A 24,367-nucleotide genomic window follows, 5' to 3' on the forward strand; every position below is an offset into this window, starting at 1 on the left:
GGGGGTGGGGTAAAGCTGCTTGAGTCTTGCCACCTTCTACCTTCCAATAAAGCCGTTCCCTGCTCTGCTTCCTTGTGCATTTGGCTCTGCCGTGTCCCCTTCCGGCAATGGCCCTGCGCTCCTTCTCCGAGGCCTTCCCAGCCCTTCCTCGCAGACTCAGCTCTCACCACACTTCCAACTTGCAAAGTTTCTTCTTTCCCTTTAATGCGGGGGAGGGCGGAGGAGGGCAGAGGAGGACTAGGGAGCGAGGCGTCCAGGGGGTTGGGTGTAGTGAGGCAGGCGCCTCTCGAGGAGGCCAGGACAGAGACTGGCTCTGGTCTTGCATATCGCTCCTGGGACCTACGGCCGGGGCTGTCCAGGGCATCGCCCACGCACAGCTGGAGCCCAGGCCTCAGACCTCCACTGAGCCCGGCTGCGTCAGGTGCTGCTGAAGGAGTTGGATGTTGTGCAGCAGTTTCTTCTGGTGGCCAGCCAGGGTGATGCCCAGGGCAGGCAGGTCTCTGGTGGGGAAGGAGTGCATCAAGTCTGGGCCCGCTTCTCTAAGATCCCAGGCATGACCCCTGGCCTGGGCCCAGAGGAATCCCCACCCCACCTCTCTCCCTGCTTACTCCAGGCCGAGCTGGACCACATCACTGAAGGTGCAGAGGCCAAACTTGGAGAAGTTTTCTTGGTAGCACTCCAGTCCAATGGCCAAAAGCCAGGCCTGGGGTGAGTCCAGAGAAGGAAAGTCCAGGGCCACAGGGTTCAGAAGGGCCTGGGAAGGTCTAAGTGAGGGGAGGTGGGTGTCAAAGTCTCCCCTTCATCTTAGCCCCCTCGCCTCAGTTTGTTTTCAGTTTGTATCTACCCTCCCTGGTTGTCCCAGGCTCCAGCCCCAATCTGCAGACCTGTCCCCAGGGCCACCGTCAGCCTGTAGAGTGTCTGGCTTTCGGATCATCTTGTCAAACGCAGCCACCAGCTGGTCAAAATGGGGCCGCTGGGTACGGTCCTTCTGCCAAGTGTCTAGCATGAGCAGATGTAGTCCAGGAGGACAGCCTGGAGGTGGGGGAAGCCGGAACTCCTGTTCTATTGCATTTAGCACCTGGGGGTTGGAGGAAGACGGTGGTGATGAGAAGCTATTGCTAGTGGAAAGGAGTATCTTGTTGGTTAGGTCAGTGGGTGGGCTGGGATCAGGCGGAGCATGAAGCTGGAGCGGGGAAGGGACTTAACGATATGGAAGCCAAAAGAACTTCCGGTGTGAGCGGATTAGAGACTAGAGGCTAAGAACCTATGAGTCTGTGAGGCTGGTGGATTGGAAGGATGGGGGCGGGGGATCAGCAGTGTCTAGGTCAAGAGCTCACCTCCTGGTCACTCATATCCCAGTAGGGTCGCTCTCCATAACTCATCACTTCCCACATCACTATCCCAAAGCTCCAGATGTCACTGGACGTTGTATGTTTTCCGTGAGCGATGACCTCTGGGGCTGCCCACCGAAGCATACAACTTGGGCCCTGAGGGGTGGGGTTAGAAATAACAGCAGCAATAATGATCTCAGTGGCCGCATTTATTGAGCGACTGCTATGTGCTCACATGTCTGCCCAGCATTCTCTCCTGGATGGAGCCCTGGTGAGCCCCATTCCTTCAGACACTGTGATATGCCACGGGTGGTTCAACCCTGGGTCCCAGCTGGGCCTCCAGCGCCCTCTGGAAAAGGCTGAGCCCCCCAGGCAGTGCTCTCACCTGAGGACTGTGGCCAAGACGAGCCACTTTGCACACCAGGTGGCTATTCACCAGCACGCTGTGGGCAGAGAGGGCACGGTGCACGAAGGCAAAGCTGGACAGGTACTGCATGGCTGCGGCCACTCCTCGCTGCATGGCCACCAGCTGCAGGCTGCTGAACTGGCCCTCCCGCTGCTGAGGGGCAGGGGGGCAGAGTTCAGCCTCCAGCAGCGGGGTGGGAAGCCTTGACCCGCTGCACAGCCCAGCAGGTATCAGCATGAGAGGGAGCGGGGATTAAGGAATCAGAAAATGGCCTGGGAACGAAGGATGAAGACCAGTGGGGGTGGGGGAGCAAAGATATAGGACTCTGTCTCCTGTCTCTGGGACAGCTGAGAATTGTAAACCTCCCCGGACCCCAGGCTTCCCCAGCCGTACCTCCCGGCCCCCAGGCTGGACTGACCCTGAGGAAGCTGTCCAGGGGACCCAGCTCCATGAGTTCCGTCAGCACCATGAGGGGCCGGCTCTTGGTGACCACGCCCTCCAGCCGCAGGATGTTGGGGTGCTGGAACTGGCCCAGGACTGCAGCCTGGCCCAGAAAGGTCATCTGGAGGCTCTCAGTGCCTCCAGCCCACAGGGCCTGGATGGCCACAGCCTGTTCCCGCCGTCCCCGGGGCTGCAGGCGGCCCCTGCGTACTTCACCAAAGGAGCCTGGGAGGACAGGGGCAGGTCGGGGAGTATGGAGGAAGGACTGCAGGCTCACGGTGTCCTGCCCCAGTTTGAAGGGATCCCGTCCCTCCCATCCCCTTCCTCTGCCCCTGCACACCTGCCCCAATGACCTCCTCGATCTTGATATACGTGGGATCCACCTCCCTGGTAAACTCCCGGATGGCCTGGCAGGGGTCCTCGTACGTGGAGGGGTCGATGTAATACTTCACCCCAAGTCCTGTGGGCAAATGGGGCGCGTCATGAGGACGCGGTGCAAGGCCAGGCTGCCCGCACACGGTGGGGGGGGGGGCGTGCCCTCTTACCTACAAAGGCAGGGTCAAGGGCTTCCCCTCAGCCTCGGGGGAAGCTAGCCTTGCCTGCTGTGCTCAGCCCCCAGCTCTTGGTCTGGGAGCCCCCCCCCTCCTGGCCCCGCCCCTCCCCACCCCACACCTGGACTGCTGTACTGCTGCAGCTGCTCTGTGTAGCCTGTCCCACGCCGCTTCCTGAGGACAAACCAGAGTCCTGGAATGACTCCCTCCCGTTCTGTCCCCGTTTCGGCCCCCACGCCGGCCACCCTCCGGCGGGGGGTCTGTGATCCCTCCTTCCCACCTGGGCACAGACCCCAAGGGAAGGGGCCGGGTGGCGGGAGGTGGGCGCCGGTGGGGGTTTCTGCGGTGGGCTGCGGGGCTGCAGGACGTGGGGCTGTGCTGCGGGGTGAGCGGTGCTCGGACACGGCCGGAAGGGGCTCACCTCCGGAACACTACAGCCAGCACGGTGATGGCCGCCAGCAGGAGGAAGGCCAAGGCCCCCAGGATGGACCCAATTACCAAGGAGAGTCTCTCTGGCAGCTGGGTGGACAGCTCACCTGAGGAAGCAGCCACCCAGGATCACTCGTGGGTAAGGCCTTCCCTGCACGCACACCTACATACCCCCTGCCCCCCACCATGCACCTGCTCAGACCCACCCACAGACCCAAAGGCCAGGCGCTCAGCCATGAGACTATCCTCAGCCTCCTGGCCCACACGATCTCTAGGCTGGAGGGTGCTGGGTGGGGGGTCAAGGCCTGGAGGGCCCCCGGGCCTCTCCTCACCATTCCCTGGTGCTGCCCCCTCCCCATCCAGGCTTCCTCTCACCTTGAGGCAGCGTCTGGAAATAGACCTTGCCCCCGTAGGGGCCGTGGCCTGCAGCAGTCCGCGCCCGCACCTGGAAGCCATAGATGTGGCCAGGGCTCAGCTGGGTCACGGTGGCCGTGTTGGTCTCGCTGGTCAGGGTGAAGGAGTGGGATTCATCTTCTGCCTGGGGGTGATAGCCGTTCACTCCCTGCTGCCCAGTCTGGCCCCTCAGCCCTGCTCCCACCCCCAGGCTTCCTGGCACCTCTCCCCCACCCCTGGCCCCACTGTGGGGCACCCCCTCTCCTCCCCACCTGGTCATAGTAGCGGAGCTGATAGTCCAAGATATTCCCGTTAGTTTGGTCTGGCTGTGGCCAGGACACCGTGATGCTGTTGGATGCCCGGCTCACCTGGTGCAATGCAGGGACTGCAGAGGGAACTGGGGTGTGGGGGGTTAGTAGGAGGGTCTCCAGGCCCTCCACCCCCCCTTCCCCCCCCCCACCCCGGCAGCAGGAGTGGGGGAGGGGGCTGTAAGGAGGCCAGGCCAGGCGTCAGGCAGAGTAAAAGGCTCACCTGCGTGGCTGGTGCTGACATTGATGGCGGCAGCCTGGGGAGGGTCGGGGCTAAGCTCTGACACCCCGTTCACAGCCTGCACCTCCAGGATGTAGGGCACATGTGCCCGGAGCCCCCCAACTAACACTCGGCTCTCAGTCAGGCCCCTCTGGCGGGGGTCGAAGTGCACTTCATCCCTGCAGCGGCGACAGGCGCCCGGGGTGCCTGTGCCAGGCTCCTGGTGGCCTCCGCATTCCTTGCACACGACATTGAAGAGCAGGTCCCCGCGTCCCCCCAGCTCCTGAGGCAGGCGCCAGTGCAGCATGAGCACTGAGCCTTGCACCTCGAACCAAAGCTCCCGGGGAGCCGAAGGCGGGCCTGGGGAGGCCGGCGGGGGTGGGGGCAGCGAGGAGGGCCAGGGAAAGGAGTCGTTGGGGTTGGGGTAGAGGTGGGGGAGGAGGGGTGGGCATGATGGAGGAAGTTAGGAAGCAGGGGACAGCAGGTGGCCCAGAGGGGAGGAGACCAAGAGCATGGGGTGGGGACCAGAAAGCGGAGGTGGGTGGGAGGAGGGGTAGGAGGTGGGCCAGTGCAGATGGAGTCAAGGTGAGAAGGAGGTGTGTAGCAGGGAGGGAGAAAATGAGGGAACAGGAGAAAAGTCACTGCAAATGCACACCAGCCCCATGTGTAGCCCTCAGGCTCCCCTTCTCTGCCGCCCCCGGTCCATTTCCACCCCCTGGGCTGGTGGGAGACTCACCAGTGCAGGGGGCCTCTGGGGGGTCGGAACCGGCCCTGTAGAAGCCCTCAAGGCAGGGGCAAACAGGCGCCGCAGGGTCGGGGGCGTGGCTGCGGGCTGGGCAGGGCAAGCAGGGGGCGTTCCCAGCCATGGCCTTGTAGGAGCCTTCGGGGCAGGCTGAGGGGCAGAACCGGGTGAGGACTTCAGGCTCACTCCACTCACCGCCTCCGGAGCCCCACGTGCGTCACACAGGCATCCTCCCAGCCTTCTACTCCCCAGGGAGGTCTCTCCTTTCCTCCTGAGACCTGCCCCCCACCCCCTGTTCCCTCTTTCCCTCACTCAGGCAGATTACTTCCACCAGGTGACTGGGGTGGGAACTGCATTTCCTTGGGTGGAAAAAGTGAGGTGCAGTGGGGGACTATGGGCAGGACAAGCCCCTGATATAGGTGTCTGGCTAGACCGTGTAACCTCCCTCTGCAGAGGCCTTCTGCAGCCTCTACCCTGCAACAGAAGCATCCCCCTTGGCTGGTATCCACTGCCTTCTCCTACCTGCATCCTGGTCACCTGGCCCTGTGAGGATCACTTCTGAATTACATGGCATATAGGGACAAAGGACCCACCCCAAGATAACCTAGGAGTGTGATCTCCATCACTTCCCAGGCCTGCAGCCCCAGGAGGCTCAGCAATGTGGAAGTCTCCAGAAGGTTCTAGAAATTTGAGATGAGCCTATGACACCACATTTGTGTGCTTTAGAAAATAAGTCTGGAGAAAACAAGAGTCCTTTCCTAAAATAGCTTATTCCTGAACTTTTGGAGGACAAAGTAAAGTTTGGGGTATTCAGCAGAGGCGCCCAAAGGTCAGGAGACGGGTGGGGAGATCTTGGGCACGTGCACAGCGGCAGAATCTCACCTTGGCAGGCCTTGTCTCCGCGGGCGGGCTGGTGCCCTGGCTGGCAGCGGCAGCCCCCAACAGCTACCATCCACTTGCCCTCCCCATTGCAGTGCAGCCTGGGGGGGCTCCCCCCCGCCTGTCCCCCACCTCCATCCTCCTCTGGCTCTGCGTGAGCCACACAGGTGCCCACGGCGGCCACCAGGGAGGCGCCTCCAGCCCCACTGGCCTGCGTCTCAGGGAAGGAGGCGAAGGCGCGGAGAACGGAGGGGCAGGTGTAGGAGAAGAGCTTGACCGCCACTAGGGCCAGGCAGGCCCCCGTGTCCTGGAAGGCCACGTAGAAGCCGCGCTGGGTGAGGGGGCCGAAGCTCCTCTCTTTGACATTCAGCTGCAGCCCGGCCCGCTGCCCAGCGCCGCGCGGGCCCACGGCCCAGGCGGAGGAGGCGGGGAAGCTCTCGTCCGCTGCGATCGTGTCCACCTTGGTCCAGCGTTTGAGGTGCCAGGAGGAAATGCTGTCGGGGCCATCGGGCTCCTCCGCCTGGCGGTAGTAAAGCGTGAAGGTCTCCCGGCAGGTGCCTCCGGCCACGCCCAGGCTGGCACACGCCCGCACGGAGAAGTGGAGTCTGATGTGTGCCCTCTGCGCTCCTCGTCGCTCCACAAAGTGTGTCTGCAGCCAGTTGTCTTGCCCGGTGCCCGGAGGGGCCCCTGCCACATGGCATGCCTCGAAGGTCCGAGTCAGGCGTCGCTGGTCGTCCAGAACGCTCACTTCATCCCACTGTAGGGAGGGCGGCCGGGGAGACACTGTTAGCTGCATGCAGAGCAGGGTAAGAACACGCGGAAGTCCTGTTCCTCTCGGGAGAATGACTCTTACCCCATTAGTCTCTACCCAGGGCCTCCCTCCCAAGTTCCACACTCTAGGAGCAGGGTGGGGGAGGTGCACTGGGGTCAGGAATGCCACTCACCCCGCCTGGTGGGTAGGTGAGCCAGCCAATCTCGGATGTCTCTCCAGTGGTGTCCAGAAGTACCTCTGCCCAGAGATAAGAAGGGACACTCAACGGCCAAGCCTCCAGCCGGTGCTGCTAACCCTCACCACATTCCCATGAGGAAAACAAGAATTCCCCTCCCTGGTCCTTTGAATCCACCAGCAGGGGCACAGCTGTCTGCCGGGAGCCTTTCTCAGAAACCTTCCCCATCCTTTTCCCCTTCTTGACGTCTTCACTCTTTTCTGCCTTTTCTGAATCTTTCCCATTTCCCACCCACGGTGGCAGGTAGGGAATTCTCCAGTCTCCCCTCCCTCTTACCTTCCAGAGCCAGAACTGAGGACGCCAGCCCCAGGACCCAGAGACTGCACACCATGCCCGCCACTCCGCTCCCTGACCGGGCGGCCCCCTCAGCAGCCATGGGGCATCTTCAGGGCTCCCACCATTGCCCTGGCCACCACCCTGCTCCCAGGCGGGGCTGCTGCTTTGTAAGACTGGGGGTCTGCTGCCGAACTTGTTTCCTAGGGAGACACATGGGACCAGAAGAGGCAGGTGGCAGGGAACTCCACTGCCACACAGATGGCCCAGACCCCAAAACCTGACTCTGTGTCTTGTCCAATAGCTCTCAAACCACCCCAGCACCAACCGAGGGGTAAAGGCCTGTAGGAAGCCGACTTTCTCCTGACTTGCGCTAAGTCTGCCATCTTAGAGGGCCCTGTGATGGGTCACTCCCTCCCTACTTCCCACAGGTGACCCATCTCTGAGCATCTCTTATGGCCCTCCCTTAGAGCACAGGGTAATTCTGGGCCAGTCTTACCCTTTTCTTCTGGAAGGAGCTATTTCAGTTCTTTCTCTTCATTTCCTCTCCTCTCCTCCTCCTACGGCCACCCTGCGTTGGAAGTCAGAAGATTCTTCTCATTAAAACAAGCAGAGTAGAAAGCTGCTCCTTCCCTAAGGACACACGACTCCCCCTCGCCAGCACCTCCTGACCCACATAAGACCTGGACACTCTAGACATTGCAAAGAGGCAGTGAAGCAAGAGGGAACACAGGAAAGAGCTGTGGGGTATGATGGGAGGGAGGGTGGGGGAACAGACATGAGAAGAACACAGGCATAAAGATGCCGTCTGAGGAGTGGAGAAGGGGTTGAGCTCTGGGGGACTGGCATGCCTACATTTGTGAACAGAGGTCTCCTGTCCACAAGGGGTACGCTTCTATGGCTTGCGGAAAAATAAATGTATGCCACATATAGGAAAAAATGCTTCTGGCACGCTCACAATGAGAGGACAGAAAGGGGAAACAACAGTAGCATGCCATCTTGTCCTAGGAGATGAAAAGTGCCCTGGGTTGAAGGAAATGTGAGAAACAGGCTCTCTAGATTCATGGCGCTTGTAAGTTCAAACTGGTGTTTTCTCTTGGAAGGACACTTGGCAATGTCTAGCTAGCAGCTTCACTTCTGAGAGTTTGTCCTTCAGGTACTGTATCCTTTTTTTTTTTTTTTTCAACCTTGATTTATTTTTGAGAGAGAGAGAGAGAGACAGAGTACAAGCAGGGAAGGAACAGAGAGAGAGGGAGACACAGAATCTGAAGCAGGCTCCAGGCTCTGAGCTGTCAGCACAGAGCCCGACGTGGGGCTCAAACTTGTGAACCGTGAGATAGTGACCTGAGCTGAAGTGGGATGCTCAAGTGACTGAGCGCCCCAGGCGCCCCGGTACTTTATCCTTGGATCTGGTTGCACAGAAGTTCAAACACAGATATTTATTGCAGAATTGTTTGGAAGGGAAAAACCTGTAAAGTAACTGTTCATCAAGAGAAAGATGGTTAATAAATTATGGCGCAACCTTAAAAAAGAATAAGGACAACAGTTTATGCACTGATTACAAAAATAATTTCTAAGGGTAAGTAGTCCATGCAGAATGGTATAAAGTGTGTTCCCAATTGGGAACCTAAAAAGGCCATCCCTGTACAAGCACACCCCCACGGCTCACAACCACATGACGAGGGGGCATGGCTGCCTCCAGGGTCACGATGAAGACCAGTGGGCTCAGACCTGCCTTTGCTCATTGGTCTAGAGATTAGTGGGGACCCATTTCTCTCCTTGTGACTGAGTCTCAAAAGTCTGCAAGTTGCATGGACCAGAGCGGTGCATTCCATTTATTTCTGTGAAGAAGAAAATAAGAGGCAGGTTGTTCAAAGCCATCAAACTGAGAGAGAAAAAAGAAAGCCATTGGAAACTGGAACCTATTTCCTCCAGGACAGTAGTGGCCAGGTGATCCACACCATCATTGAAAACTGCACATTTCATAATGAGGTCAAAATCAAACTACTGCACTATTTAACTTCGATAAATAAGAAAGTCATAATTTGATTCCTGCTAATCTAATTTCTCCTGGCAACGCTGGCTGTCTTGCAAGATGAAGCCTTCAGTGTCACCCCCATGTGGTTGTCATGAAAGGGCACAGCTTTTGCAGCTGTGTGGGCTGGTGCATAATGGGTATCTGCCCATCAGCCACTGAAATTTCCCTTTCATGACACTAGAACCCTACTTGTGAGATAGAGTTTAACTTAGAGCATATAGCAAGTAAGAAGCATTTCCAAATCACCTGGTTGTACACCTTAAACTTACACGACGGTATACGTCAATGGTCTCTCAATAAACCCAGAAAAAAAAGGAAGCATTGCCATACGACAAATGATTCCTGAGAAACAGAGGTTCTTTGCAAATACTGTCCTCAATGCTGCTAGAATCATTCACAGACTAAATGTTTCAAAGAACAGGGAGACCGTGAAGTAAAAAAGCAGGGCCCCACCACCAATGGCTGCTCAATAAATATCCTGAAGGAACTCATGTTGTGGCTGCATCCCCCAAACTCTCTGTGGCTTAATTTGGAGACATGCTTGTCACACCAAGGCAGACCAGACTCTGTCCAGCGCTATAGGGTCTTTAGGAATGCTGTTATCAAGAACCGAAAATGCCAGCAAAATGTCTTTAAACAAGGAAAGCTATTATATCATTTGCCCAGCAGATATTCTCCAAAATAGCCTCTTTCAGGCAGAAGATGGATGGATTTTGGAATATGTAACAAAGAAAAAACTGTAAGCACTGTGTCTTCTTCAACTTAAAGCTAGACAAATAATCATGGAGAAGGAATAATAAACACTTTGGATGCATCTCAATGAATTTTTGGGGGGGGTGGGGGAGACAACAAGAGGGAAGAGATATACTGCAGATCATATCAGCTGCGCAATATGGAACATTCTAGAAGATGAGGGATGGCAAAGTATTTGCTTTGATGACCCACAATACAAGCAACACAGTCGCTTGTGGCTACAATAGGGCGTGTATGCACAGCCTCAGCGTGCATCTTAATGACAACATGAAGCTGGCCTGTCTCCAGAGGATCCAGAAAAGAGCAAAAGCAAAAGCAATTAGAGAACACGTTAAAGCCACTCAGCTTCTGTCCTCAAGAGGCATCAGGAAGAAAAGAATTAAATGGAGACATTGCGTGTGGATTGCCACTTTCCAAATTTTGTACAGATTTTTGCCAAGAACAAAGATATTCATTAAAAAATGGTTGAGGATCTTCAAGTACCCAGAAGTGTCCCTTGCTGTCCGAAGGGACCTCTTTTCGATGTGGATCCAGAAAGCTGAAGGTTATAAATGAGTTCCTTCAGAAAACAAAAACTGGTTGAGTGAGACTAGGAGGTTAGGTCAATTCTCGCTTATCAAAAAAAAAGACAGATAAATTCAAGTCTTTTCCTTTTTAATATATAAAAAGAACTTGGGTGTATCTCTATGGCAAGAATAAAAATTAGGAAAGAGGAAACTTTAAGATATGGAAGAAACTGCTGTCAGCTAATTCCTACCACCGCAGATTCTTTTGAAAGAAGTTTCAAAGGCAGAAATGTAAGTGACAAGAACACGCGCTCCATCCACCTGCCTGGAATACTAAACAAGCAGGACTTAGAACTTGATTTTCAAAGGTGCCTTCAGTGGCTGAGGACTAGGACATCTTTCCGCATTTAGTCTAGGAGTGTGTCCTAGAAGCAGTCAAGGGCATCCCTGTTGCAACACAGGCGGGGGTGGGGGGGTGGGGGGGTAGGGGGTGTGTGTGAGGGTGGGGGGGTGGGCGGGGTGGTGTGAGGGTGGGCCTGCTTTGGATCCCTCTAACTTCTTGAGCTTGTGAAGGGAACTGGTCCATGTTGAGCAACCCTTTAAGCCATGAAAGAGCAGAAAACTTCTCTCAATCAGGGAAACATTCACATTTCAGATGTGTGTATGGTTTGAAAAACAGAACCCCAGAAGCAGCAGAAATGTGGATGGACAATGGTAGCTCAGAAAAGAAGACTGATTAGACAAAATTTCATATGACAAAAATTGCATTCTATGACTTCACATTTTTTTTCTCAGCTTCTTTTCTACATATATCACTTTACATCGTTTTGCTATAGCAGACACACTGCATCCACAAGCCTGCTACATTTCTTTGGTTTATAAAAATAGGACAGTTCGTAGGCATCAGAATTGTGTTTTGTTTCCAGAAACTGGCAAAGACGAAAGATGTGTAGACTCTTAGCTTATAAATCATAGCTTCTGAGTTCTGTTATCTTTAAAAATGAGAGACTTAAAAATACATTAAATGAGTACATCTGTAAGAATTTAACAAATTAACTGTCCTCGAATTGAAATGTTAAATACGGTAATTTTATGAACAAACTGAGATGGCTTAATATAGTTTATGCACCTCAATCCACAAAATGAGTCTTAAAAACATTAAGTGATATAAACCTTATGAATAAGCTTGAAGGAAGGTATGGCAGAAAATACACTGAGCCGTTAAGACTGGTTCCTGTAGGAGGGAGAAATGAACGATGGTAGGTGGGGGGTTATTAACTTTGTCTTACGTATATTCCAGTGGGTTTCCTTGTTACAACGAGCATATCTCATTTTTACAATTAAAACAAAATCTCATCATGACCATCGAAACAAAAAAAAAAAAAAGGAAAAGATTTTCAAAACCCAGACTAACCTAGCGTATGTTTACATTTGATCCTCCCCCCACCCCCTTTTTCTCTCTGGGTTTCAAAATAATCTAGAGATTTTCATCTATAAGAAGAAAGCAGAGAGAAAGAGGCAGTAGGAGTTGGGAATAAATGAGCAAAATAACTTTATCCCTGGATTTCCTTTAAGCTTCTCTCCGAAGAAGTTCAAATTGCCCCACTGATAGTACCATGCTTCTCTTACTCGGTCCTAGGCAAAGGACTGCAGCTTTCAAGGGGGGACCAAGGCGGCTGGACACTCAAGCACAAGACAAGGGCATCATCGTCACTAAGTGAGCCCAGACGGGAACATTCGGAGAGGCAAAGCAGGCTGCGGGGCCCAGCAGGGCGAGGGAGGTCCCAAGGGCAAAGGGGCCAATGGTTAATGTGTGGTGTGACAGGTCCTCACACCTGTTAGCCACAGGGTCGGCGTGGGAGGGGTCAGAAGCACAGTCCCTGTCCTCGTCCTGTTCTGCAGCTGTTAAACGCCCAGGAAATTCCAGGATAATCCTTGCTCAGCTTAATGCTGCTGCCTCTACCCTTTAATCTCCACCTTGGACATGGTCTCAGTCGCTGTCTCTTGGAGCTCTGGCTGCCAGCCTTGAAAAGGATCCCCTCAGCCCTTACAGCGGCATCCAGAGCACACAGTGAGGACGTGGCTGTCCTCTGGCGCTTCTGGCCCCTGCTGCCCTGCTGAGAGAAGCCAATTTGTGGATTACCTAGCAGAGGAGAGTCCTGTGTCCCTTGAGGCCTCCAGCCTCCAAGAATGTCCCCCAGAGCACGCAGATGCAGACGAATGTGCCTCCCACTCCCAGGCTGTGGAGCTGGGGGAGGCTTTTAAGATGCAGGCAGTGTCTGGGAGTGGCAGACAGCCACGTAGACTGAGCCACTCTGGCTGTGCAGGGACCATGGACACACGCATGGCTTTGGAAAAGGGCGGAAGGGAGGATGTTGGTGCTGTCAGTACGTGTCCGCGGGAGATGAGTACATGGAAGAGTGTAGAAGTCCCCAAGAGCCAGGACTAGTGCCCGTGGGAGCAAGTGCGAGAGCGTGTGAGGCAATGTGTGTGAGGCGAGATGGGTGCAGGGCAGCACGCGTGCTGGGAGGAGTGCGTGTGCGTGTGTGTGCGTGTGTGTGTGAGCATGCACATCAGAGCAGATCCAGAGTGCTCCTCATACTGATGCCCACGAGCCCTTCTCCTCACCCTGGGTCTGTCCCCACTCTACCCCCAGTGGGCCTGTCGACTGCTCTCTACCCCAGGAGTCGCTGTTGCCGAAACATCTGGGCTGGGAGAGTGCGAGTTGAACGGGAAAGAAGAGAAAGGGAAACCAAGGCTGCCTCAACTCCCCAACCCCGCCAACCTGCCTCCACCTAGTGGGAGGGAGTGCGGCGGGGACATGGGACCTGGGGCCTAGCTCAGGAGAAGGTGAGGAGCTGGAAAAGCGGCCAGCAGAGAAGAGGAATGTTCCAGCCCTTCACATGCTCAGACTGCTGGTGCCTGTTGCTCCTAGGCACTCTGGTGACATAATCGTCACTGCCAGCCATCTTCTTGAGCCCTGAATGAACCACCAGACTCCCAAGGAGTCCCCTCTCTAGGCCACTAGGTAGGTACACAGAAGCCCCCACCCTCGCCTTCCTGCAAGGAAAAAGGGCCACTGCTCTGAAAGAACCAAGCAGCCCCTCAGAACAGCACCCTCAACAAACGACAAGTCGCAATCAGACAATGCCCATTACCTGGACATCTCCCCGCACTGCCAACGGTTCCACAGCACCTTCCCACCCAGCCAGCATCTCCCCTTCTAGAACCTGAGTCAAGTTCTCCTGGCGGGTGGAGGGCCTGGCCCTGGTTTAACTTATTGGGAACAGGCCCAGCCGCTTCTCTCCACCGGCACCGCCAGGGACATTACAACATCAGCTATGCTGGGCCCAGGCCAGCTCCCCCAGGGATGGGAGGAGCGAGGGTGCCAGACAGCCAAGATTGGAGGGTGGGGGTGGGGGGCAGGTAGGGCCAAGCATCCAGATGCAAAGCGAGGGGGTGGAGCTGGGGCAGAAGCAAGCAGCAGACTTTGGTTGCAACTTGGGGGTTACGGGGAGCACGAACGGAGCCTTCTCTCCGCTCCACGGCTTACGGGTGGGAATGGGGGTGGGGGAGCCGGGGGCAGGCGTGGGATCAACGTCCTCGCCCCTCCCAGCTCCGTGGGGATTGGAGAGATGCCACGGGAGTCAGAAGGGTGGGCGATCCTCTTCTGAACGCTGGGGGCCCGGCTTGGCGAGGACCCCTACTTCAGGACCCCCAAGCCAGAGCCAGAGCAGCGCCTCGGGAGACACAGTGGGGGATCGCAGCAGCGAGGGTGACAGTGGTGTCAGTGATGGCTGGTCAGAGGTCGGGCAGCCAGCGTGGACAGTTTTGCACCCCTCACGAACCCACCTTCGCCTTGGGGAAGGACACTCAGCACTCCCCCAGGGGCCCCCCAGGATCTGCAGAGGCCCGGTCTGGAGGGCCCCTCCACTTTTGCAAACCTGGACGCCTCTGTCCCCAGGCACACCGCCCCCCCCACTCCACCCCCTCAACGCCGCCTGGCACCCCGGGGCTCACCTTCCGCCGGCCGCAGGCTCCGCAGGTCTGCGCCCCCCACCCTCCGAGGCCCCGCGGTGGAGCCGCGGCGCCCGCGTCTCCGCTCGGGTGCGGGGACCCCGCTGCCCGCGGCCCGGGTCCGCTCGCCGCCGCGCGTCTCCGGGGTTCCGGGGCGGCCGGGGGGCGGTGGCCGACGGCGGGGGCTGCTCTGGAGGCGGGGCGCCCGGGGATCGCGCGGGGCCCGCGTCGCGCTGGCCGTCGCCGCGCTCGGTCGCGGGTCCCGCCGCCCGCTGCTCGGCTCTGGAGCGGCGGCAGGGGCGAGCGCAGCCCGGCCCGCCCCCTCCGCGTCCCTCCCAGCCCGGCCCGCCCCTCTCCGGCCCCTGCGGCCGCCCTACTTCTCCCCTCTTCCGGGGAGCCGAGCCCGCCCTCCCGGCCTGGGCGGCGATGCGCGGGGGAGAGCGGGGTGGAGGCGCGGGGCTCGCCCTGGGCCCGCCTGTGCGCCGGGGCGGGGGCGCCTCCTCCTCCCGGCCGCGCGCGGCGGGGGGACCGGGCGCCGGGGGAGGCGCGCGCGAGGGGCCCGGAGGGCGCAGGCGGCGGGCCGAGGTGTTTAGACCCCCGGGCCGGGCGCGGGCTCGGGTCCCCGGGAGCGAAGCGCACGGGCGGCCGGCCGACGCCCGGGGCACCGCGGGGCACGGCGGGGAGGGCAGGGCAGCGCGGCAGCCGGCCCGAACGCCCGCGCCCTCTCCCCAGCCCTGCTTTTCGGCTTCAACTCTAGGAACTAAACCCGCTGTTTTAGTTCCTACTCAGGTTTAAACTAAGGTGGGCGTGAGCTGCGAAGAAGAGAAAGAAGGAAAAGAAGGGGGTGGAGGGAAAGACAAACTGAGAAATCTCGGAGGGTACGGGGGTGGGGTGGGGATGGGTAGGCAGCAGTGGAGCGGTGGCGGGGGGGGGGGGCGCATCTGGGTTATGAAAGTGTCTGTGATCTAGCCTTAAACTCTTCCGCCTCTTCGTGACCCTGGATCTTGGTCAACGTTGGGGCTGCTGACTCCACCCTCCCCAAAGGGCTGGGAAGCCTGGGTCTGAAAGGGGAAGTCCAGATGTAGGTGCCTGGCTTTGCATTGCCCGGGCAAGTCGTGCACCCGCTCCCCAGGGAGAACCTACCCACAGGGATCTGAGGCGTTGGGAGGTGCCTGGAAGGTTGGAGGAACCGAGGGGGCGCCGCGAGGAAAAATGTTTCCGCCCACCCCGAGCCTCTCCTCCGACCGGGGACAGGATTTGGGGGGTCTATTGTTCCGGTCCTGCAGCGCTGAGCCGGGGCTTTCCCACGAAGTGCTGCTACCACCTGCTGGTTCTTTCAAGGAACACAGGCGACTGGTGGAAGTCCCTCTGGCCTTTCCCCCCTCCTTCCCGTATCACCGGGTGGCATCTCAGTTCTCCCACTTACTTACTTCGTTTATCCAAGACGAGGGAAAGCGCAAGCTAGCTAGCTGCAAACGGGCTGATCACAAAAGTGGTACTTAAGGAGCATTCAGAAACTGAGGAAAATTGTGAAAGAGATCTGTGAGCCAACAAGCACAATAAAGGAAACAATGCAACTCATTAGAAGGCACCTGGGAGAAACAAACCGGCTTTAATGAATTGGCTGAATGAGTGATGGAAACTGAAAGGCGACTGAACTAGTCCCCACTTGGCAAGGGGGTTGTTTCCTCTCGATATCTGCAGTCAATTAATAAGCCTAATGATGTTGAATGATTCTGCATTTGGGCAGCTTCGATAAGTCCTCTTGCACCCGTGAGCCTCACCAGATCTTGTTTCTTCCCCTTGCTCTGAAATCCAGTTGGTAGAGAGCTGCTTTCATTTCCTTTCCAAACCAGGCATCTCCCAGGCCTGGAAACACTTTTGTGAAGAAACCTGAATTTACATTGTATGTGATATTATATAACTCATTATCCTAGTTACAGTAACAACATGACTGCCAGAAAGCTCTGGGTGCAGTGGAAACTTTTGTTTTTTTCTTTAAAGTGCAGGATTAAATTATGTTAAAAGCAGCAACAAAACAAAAACAGAAGTTACTTTATAAAACCCAGAAATTCCAGTAGTAATTTGCAATGCATGGTATATGCTGACAGCATAGTAAAAATATCTGTTCTTTTCTATTGCCTGATATATCCCATTGTTAACACTGCCCATTAGGTGCCTATGATCTGAAATTAAGTGTTTGTTGTGTGAGGCTTATGTAATGAGTATTTTTTCTCTTGTTGATAACATTTGCGAGGGGTCCAATCTTCAGAGAAAGCACCCTTGTACTCTGCAAGCAAAGAGGTGATTCCGATTGGTCCTGTATCATCATCTGTGTGTTAAACCACGTTTTAAAGGTAGGTGGAGAGCACAGAAAGCATTGTTAAGTTATGTTGCCATCTGCAGCATTAAAAAGCAATGTAATGAATCTCTTTTTAAAGTTGAACATAAATCTTTGCCATAATTTGTTCAGTGCCTGGCACACATTGGGTGCTCCGAAGTGTTTTAGAATAAGTGAATCAAACATAATAGTATTTAAACTTGTTCTGCACTGGGGGCAGGACCTAATAACATTTGTGGCTCACAGAATTCATTATCTTGGGACACAGCCCTCTATCATGTAAATCTGGAGCCAGATTACAAAACTCCAGGTGGCTTGGAATGGATCTTTGATTCTGCCTCTTTTCTTTTTCTGTTTTTGCCTCCTTCTCAGGCTTTCAGTACCCAAGGATGCTCAATTTCTTCCTTCTTCCTTATTTCCCTTTAGGATGATGGATGCAGCCTATGTTATTACAGAGAGCTTTATAAGTAACTTCTGGGATAAGCATTCTAGTAAAAATCAATAAAGGAATTTGCAGAGCCCCCAGATCTCTCATACCAAGACATTAGTTATTTAGTTACGGTTCCAGATACACAACCCTACAGGGGCCCAGTCACTTCCCTGACCTGTCCCGAGGTCCTGTGGCTTTTAAAAAAAATTTTTTTTAATGTTCATTTATTTTTGGGAGAGAGAGAGAGAGAGAGAGAGAGAGAGAGACAGAGTGCGAGCAGGGGAGGGACAGAGAGAGAGGAAGACACAGAATCTGAAGCAGACTCCAGGCTTTGAGCTGTCAGCACAGAGCCCGATGTGGGCTCGAACCCACGAACTGTTAGATCATGACCTGAGCTGAAGTCAGATGCTTAACCGACTGAGCCACCCAGGCAGGTGCCCCAAGGTCCTGTGGCTTCTAAATACAGTCTTATTTGCCAAAAGCTGGTGTCTGGTCTCTAAATATTGTGCCCCATAAAAATGCCAAGTGCCCATTTATACAACTCATACTTTTTCTCCCCGTTCAGAAACTTCTAGAGTGTTCTAGGGTTTTCCTACAGTACAGGTTTGTTTGAAGGACAAACCCAGTTTGCAACTGACTTTTAGACCAATGGTGATTGATATCCTGGACGCTCACTGAAAGTGAGTGATCTTCAAAGTTTCCCCATGAGAGCCTTACACTATGACATTACTTTAACCAAGCAATAATCAAAAGACATTCAGAAGTATCAGTGCGCAGAGAGAAAAAGGAGGGCTCTTGTCTCACAACAGAATGTTTTCTCACTTAGAGACTGACTTCCGCTGCATGACACGGCAGCAGTGTTGCACAGAACAAGTGCAAAGTCACAGGGCGGTGGTTTAAACAAATGGAGTGATTCAGGAATACGGGGGCAGCTCCTGGTCAGCAAGACTTAGGCTCCTGCCTTCCATCTTTCAGGCGATGCCTCGTTCTCCGGGTTCTCAGCATGTCAGCACTGCTCCAGCTATAATGCCTGTTAGCTCTGGTCAAGAAGAGGATGGACCCAGAACCAAGAGCAGAGCTTTGGCTGCGTTAGCACCTTTAAAGAACCTTTCCGGAAGGCCCACCCGCTGACCTGTCCTTGTATGTTATTGGCCAGGGTTGTGTTGCATGACCACCCCTACCTGAAAGGGACAGGGAAGTGTGTGCTTCACCAAATAAAACTCAAGTTCTGTTTGTGAGAGAGGAGAAGAGAGAGAAGTTTAGGCGACCAGCAGCCTCTGCTACGAATGAGCAAAGATGATCACAGTTTCATACGATTTCCTGCAATCTGTAAAGACAGAAGCTTTCTGTAGGACATCCTTGCTGGTATTTTCCCTCCAGTCCATCATCCTCAATACGTATTTTAAGTGCTCCAAGGTGATTCCTAGGAAAGTTACTGTAGTGAATGGAAATGCTAAGAGCTTCCTATCACTAAAATAATTATGACCTCATCTCAAAAGAAAAATAACAAATCCTCCGCAGTTACTCATAGAAACAATCAGAGTTGCAAGCATTACGCATTTTAATAAGAATTCGGGCAGCCCCCACTGGCAGGACAGGGTTGATGTGGGCTCCTCTCGCCACACTGCATCTTCCCTTTGTCAGCTTGGTCTTCGTTCTTCAGATCCAGACAGGATGTGAGGCACGACATGATGCCCCAGATGGAGCAAATGATGCCTACTCTGCTCTTCCAGTCAAATGCAGTCTTGTCCTCTCGCTCCAGTCCCAGATAGCGTTCTCTGAAAACACCCTCACGACCCCACACAGGAAAAGTGGCCTGTGTTCCTGCAAGATCTGCCTCCAGCTCTAGACGGACATCTAGAAACAGCATCTTCTGTTTCCCAGGCTGCTGGGTGTTTCCTGGGCTTAGCTGACAGCTCTCTATCTCTACATTTATCCGGGATTCTGGAATCTCTCACATCAGACCTTGAAGCACCAACAAAGGGAACAAGTCGCTACCAAGAATGAGTCAACAGCACCATCCACAAGACTTGAGCCCTTTCAAACATATGAGGCAAAGTTGAAAAGGAAGAGCAGTGTCAGGTTTTAAAGAACAAGTCTTCCCCTTATATTCATACCGATTTGAGAACAGATCCGAAAACTATTTTAAAAGGTTGGAATAAAAAGGGAGTGAGGAAAAAAAAAAAAAAAAAAAAAGGAAAGCACAATAGCCAAAATAAAATCTTAGTCATGCAGAAAGAAAGAAATGACAAAACTCTGGGGAAAACAAACCGGTGAAATATAACCTATGAAGCTGGAAGGCTCAAGATATGAGACCTAAATCAATTAGTTTTTAAATAACAGAGAAGGTAAAAGGTTTGGAAAATACAGTAGGAAACCCTAACCTTAAAGTGATAGTTCTGGGCGCGCCTGGGTGACTTAGTCAATTAAGTGTCTGACTCTTGATTTTGGGTCAGGTCATGATCTCGCAGTTTGTGGGATTGAGCCGCACGTTGGGCTCCACGCTGACAGCATGGAGCCTGCTTGGGATTCTCTCTCCCTCTCTCTTCCCCTGCCTTGCTCATTCTCTCTCTCTCCTCCCCCCTCAAAAATAAATAAATAAACTTTAAAAATAACAATAATTCTGGAATGGGAAAGATCAAATACACAAGACAGAAAGAAAGTACAAAATTAACACAATTTATTTTAACATCTGGCACATATTAAGTACTTAACAAATATTTATCAAATAGTTGAATTAAGGGGCTCCTGGGTGGCTCAGTCCATTAAGCATCCGACTTCGACTCAGGTCATGTTCTCATGGTTTGTGGGTTCGAGCCCCACATTGGGCTCTGTGCTGACAACTCAGACTCTGGAGCCTGCTTCAGATTCTGTGTCTCCCTTTCTCTCTGCCGCTCTCCTGCTCACACTCTGTCTCTGTCTTTGTCTCTCTCTCTCTCAAAAATAAATAAACGTTAAAAAATTAAACATAGTTGAATTAAAAAAATCATGAGACTGAAAATTCGGAGATTTTGCTATTTTCTAAGCACAGCTGATAAGCAAAATCAATGCCAATATACATTCTGGAGAAAGTTTTCCAGTTAATGCCTTTTAAGTTTACACACACACACACACACACACACACACACACACACACACAGAGTTTGTATTTAACAATAGTTAAAATCAAGATCCTTTCATATTTTTTCTCTGGGGCATTGATTAATGATAAGGTAGTAGAATAACACCTTCAGAGCTTTCAGAAGAAAAGTGTAAAACACTTGATGAGTTTCTCAAAAGCCATTCTCAGCCCTTCTCCTTAGCTCCCCTCAATGTTGAGGTGAGGGCCTAAATAACTGCCCTCCTGGTCTTTCTTTCAATTAGGGGTGGATGCCAGGCCTGACTCTGGTTCTCGAGAAGAAAACAGACTTCTGCTGGCAGCACTTGTGAGAACGCTTTTGGCTTTCTATGAAGAGACACAGATTTGGCTGATGTGGCTTTCTCCTTTGTCGCGTCTTGAAATCTTCTGTTGGACGTTGTATTGGTCTCCTATCAATGCCATAAAAAAAAAACTTAGTGGCTGAAAACCACACAAATGTATTATCTTACAGTTCTAAATTTGGGTCAGAAGTCCAAAATGGGTCTGAACTGGGTTAAGGAAAACAAACAAACAAACAAAACAAAACAAAACAAAAAAAACCCTCAAAGTATAGGAGGGCTGTGTTCCTTATCTAGGCTCTAGGGAGAATCTTTCCTTGCCTTTTGTAGAGCAACTTCTGGGGCCACTGCATTCCTTAACTCATGGTCTTTATCCTCAAAGCCAGTAATATCAGCTGAATTCTTTTGCTGACTCTCTTCCGTCTCCCTCTTCCACTTATGATTATAGTGGGTCCACCCAGATAATCCAGGATCATCTCTGTATCTCAAAGTCAGGCGATTAGCAACCTTAATTCTATCTGCAAACCTAATTCCCCTTTGCTTTGTAAACTAACATAACGTCCTAATTCCAAGGATTCAGATGTGGATTTTTAGGGGAACTCCCATTATTCTGCCTACCACAGACATGATGGCTGGAGCTTCAACATCCCTATTAGCAACGGGGCCAAAGCCAGAAACTATGTACTCTTTTTTTTGGTTGTTACATGAGAAAAAAAAAAAAAACAAAAAACATCTGCAATTGTGGTTTTTGTTACCTGTAGCTTCATACCTCTCTACTGGGTAAGGACTCACACATTATATCCCCAGCCAAAGGTTTATTCTTTTTAAACATCAAGCTGGGGTCATTCTCAGATCTGCAAATTCTTGGAACACTTACCACTCAAGACTGTTTTCTAGTAAGGCACACAACAAATGTACTCTGAATAATCAAGAAATGAATAAGGAATTGCATTCTTCATTAGGGAGGTTGTGATTGAGAAAAAGTGGTTGTAATCAGTGAAACTATCTAAAATTGTAGGATAAGTAAAATACAAAACAAAATATAAACCTGCAAAACACTAATAACAGGAAAATTAAGTAATTGAGGGTAATTATGGCAACAAAAGTAAAATGCTCAATGTAAACATAAAAAGAAAGTCTTTCTTTTTTTTTAAGGAGATTTTAAACTCCCGATTAGCAGCACGCAAAATATGAAAGAGAAATTACAAAGGTAGAGATGTCATTGGTGTTAATTTCATTCATGCCCATCAAAGGAAGTCAAGAGCTATTGTTGGCATAATTAGGCAAAAATAACTTTAATGTTTTAAGATAATCATGTAAGATTATCTTTAAAATAGAGTGTTAAGGCTGCAAACCGTAGATAAAAGCTAAAAGCAAATGGACATATTTCATTCATCTAAGAAAATATAGATAAAAGATAACAAGGAAGCACTGAAATACAGAAAGGATAATTAAAGTGACAGATGTCAAACCTAGTACAATAGCCTAATAAGCATAAGATTCTAGAACTATTTCTATGGTAAGTCAGTGGAATAAGTACATTATGAATTTTCTTCATGTAGTAAGCAACAGAAAATCTCTTCCAATTTTATAATATAATTAAATGAGCTATTGTCTTTTCCATGTCTGGAAATATTTATATAAGTGAGACAGTATTTGGGGGAACTTGACCCTTTAATTTCTCAAATGAAAATGGAATTATCAGTGGTGGTACAAAATAATAGTGTTAGCATTGAATATATAATTTTGAAATATTTAAACCATGGAATTAAAATACACATACACATACACACAATTGGAAGAAGAAAATTGCCATCCTTTCCCTGTTCCCCACCTCCCTTCCGCCTTTCTCCTCTCTTATTCCGCACCCTCCTAACCCAAGGAATGATAGGAAGATGATGTTGACTTGTCTATAAAATTGATTAGGCTCTTATAAGCAGTAACTTACAGGCTTCATCTGAGTCTTTGTGTAGCTAAAGTAGCAATCACGTAAGGAGATAAAACTTAGAGATGAGATCTCTTTTTATTTATTATAAACCCAAGAGGATACAGTGTGAGATGGGAGATGATTTTTTTTAAAATCATGGTATATTAACATTCAGATTCAAACAAAATATAGTTTAAAGACTTTAATCACTTGAAATTAAAATATGAAATTGTTTATTTCCATATTGGAAGATAGAGTAAATTTCTTAACCGGATTATATTCATTCATTCCATTCAAAGTAGATTAATGACACAGAGATATTTGATACATAAAATGTTAAACAAAACTGGTATAGGGGCGCCTGGGTGGCTCAGTTGGTTAAGCGTCCGACTTCAGCTCAGGTCATGATCTTGTGGTCTGTGGGTTCAAGCCCTGTGTCAGGCTCTGTCCTGACAGCTCAGGGCCTGGAGCCTGCTTGGGATTCTGTGTCTCTTTCTCTCTCTGTGCCCCTCCCCTGCTTGCATTCTGTTTCTTGCTCTCTCAAAAATAAATAAACATCAAAAAAAATTTTTTAAACAAACATTAAAAAAATCATCCTTAAAAAAAAACTAGTGTAAATTACAGAAATTTCCTATATTAACTCTTATTAAGTCTCTACTGACAATACTAACTGCCCCCTTCTTCCCTCCCACAAATCTTTTTATTGCCTCAAAGCACCTTTGCTAACACTGTCCTCCATAACAGAGTAATTACTAATTTTATTACGGGCAAGGTGGGCTTCCCTAATTGTTAGGTAATTAGATTTTTCCTCCTTGTAATTTTGTTCTGTACTATCTATGGGAGTTAATGTTTGGCCTTGTGAGCTGTGCTTTTCTGAATCATTCCAACCTGTTGGATACTAGAAGAAAAAAATGGCATGTTAATGACTCATGTTGGTTGTAAGATGAGGAAGGAGAACGGATTTAGTGCCACCCTGTATTATTCTCTCAGAGACCCCAGAGTAAATAACTCAGGATTTCCCCCAAAAGAAATTTTAAACACCAGATTAACTTAATGTAATATGTGTAAGAGGAATGGAAAAATGAGATATTAATGTTTACATTTCTTGAGAAGAAAATCATACTTTTGCTCAAACTAATCTTTCTACCTAGAGGGATTTTCTCTCTTTGTCATCTAGTTCTCTCCTGTTGATTCTTAAAATCTCATCTCAGAGCCCAGAAATAAATCCTCACAAATACGGTCAACTGATTTTCAACAAGTGTGTCAAGACCATTGGATGAGGAAAGGACAATCTTTTCAACAAATACAGTACTGGAAAAACTGGATATCTACTTGCCAAAGACTGAAGTTGGACCCTTACCTTACATTAGATACAAAAATTAATTCAAAATGGGTCAAAGACCTAAACGTAGGAGCTAAAACCATAAAAATCTCAAGAAAACAAAAGGGAAAATCCATGACATTGGATTTGGCAATGATTTCATAGACATGACACCAAAACCATAGGAATCAAAAGAAAAAACAGATACATTGAACTTCATCAAAAGTAAGAACATTTGTTCCCCAAAGAAGAGATATGGCCAATACAGATGACGAATAAGCACATGAGAAGACACTCAACATCATTTGTCAATTAGGGAAATGCGAATCAAAACCCCAATGAGATACCATTTCACACGTGCTAGGATGGCTATAATTAACAAAATGGACAACAACAAGTGTTGGTGAGGATGTGGAAAAATTGGAACTCGTGGATCACTGATGAAAATGTCAAATAGTGCAGCAACGATGGAAAACATTTTGATGGTTTTCTAAAAAGTTAAACAAAGAACTACCACCTAACCCAGCAAGTTCATTCCTACATATATACCCAAAATAATTGAAAGCAGGGACTAGAACAGATATTTGTACATCATGTTCATAGCAGCACTATTCACAATAGCCAGAAGATGGGAGCA

General features: G+C 51.0%; 1 protein-coding gene across 4 annotated transcripts; it reads right to left on the reverse strand.

The window, feature by feature from the left end:
• Positions 1 to 179: 179 nt before the first annotated feature.
• EPHB6 (EPH receptor B6) lies at positions 180 to 14,437 on the reverse strand. 4 transcript variants are annotated; one of them, XM_058724023.1, is made up of 19 exons: positions 14,298 to 14,437; positions 8,325 to 8,460; positions 7,480 to 7,551; positions 6,984 to 7,183; positions 6,645 to 6,709; positions 5,704 to 6,457; positions 4,816 to 4,971; positions 4,083 to 4,439; positions 3,824 to 3,948; positions 3,534 to 3,696; positions 3,151 to 3,265; positions 2,851 to 2,903; positions 2,519 to 2,638; positions 2,156 to 2,403; positions 1,717 to 1,890; positions 1,338 to 1,487; positions 885 to 1,078; positions 609 to 764; positions 180 to 500 (listed from the first exon to the last, which is right to left on the reverse strand). In XM_058724023.1, exons 4-19 carry the CDS (start codon positions 7,081 to 7,083, stop codon positions 392 to 394), a joined length of 3,039 nt encoding a protein of 1,012 aa, XP_058580006.1. In that variant the 5' UTR covers positions 7,084 to 7,183; positions 7,480 to 7,551; positions 8,325 to 8,460; positions 14,298 to 14,437; the 3' UTR covers positions 180 to 391. The 4 variants fall into 4 exon arrangements, with proteins under 4 accessions (XP_058580006.1, XP_058580008.1, XP_058580007.1 ...); XM_058724025.1 differs by lacking the exon at positions 8,325 to 8,460 and having other exon boundaries at positions 3,824 to 3,936; positions 14,298 to 14,432; XM_058724024.1 differs by lacking the exon at positions 8,325 to 8,460 and having other exon boundaries at positions 1,717 to 1,887; positions 14,298 to 14,432.
• Positions 14,438 to 24,367: the final 9,930 nt, after the last annotated feature.

This window comes from Neofelis nebulosa, chromosome 4 (assembly GCF_028018385.1).
Source record: "Neofelis nebulosa isolate mNeoNeb1 chromosome 4, mNeoNeb1.pri, whole genome shotgun sequence".
NCBI lineage: Eukaryota > Metazoa > Chordata > Mammalia > Carnivora > Felidae > Neofelis > Neofelis nebulosa.

Bases quoted from the DNA above. Each gene is read 5' to 3' on its own strand.
- EPHB6 (XM_058724023.1), bottom strand. From the start codon at position 7,083: ATGGCTGCTGAGGGGGCCGCCCGGTCAGGGAGCGGAGTGGCGGGCATG. The intron at 765-884 runs GTCTGCAGATTG...CCCCTCACTTAG, and splicing joins GACGGTGGCCCTGGGGACAG to ACCTTCCCAGGCCCTTCTGA. The intron at 501-608 runs GTAAGCAGGGAG...CTTCCCCACCAG, and splicing joins GTGGTCCAGCTCGGCCTGGA to AGACCTGCCTGCCCTGGGCA.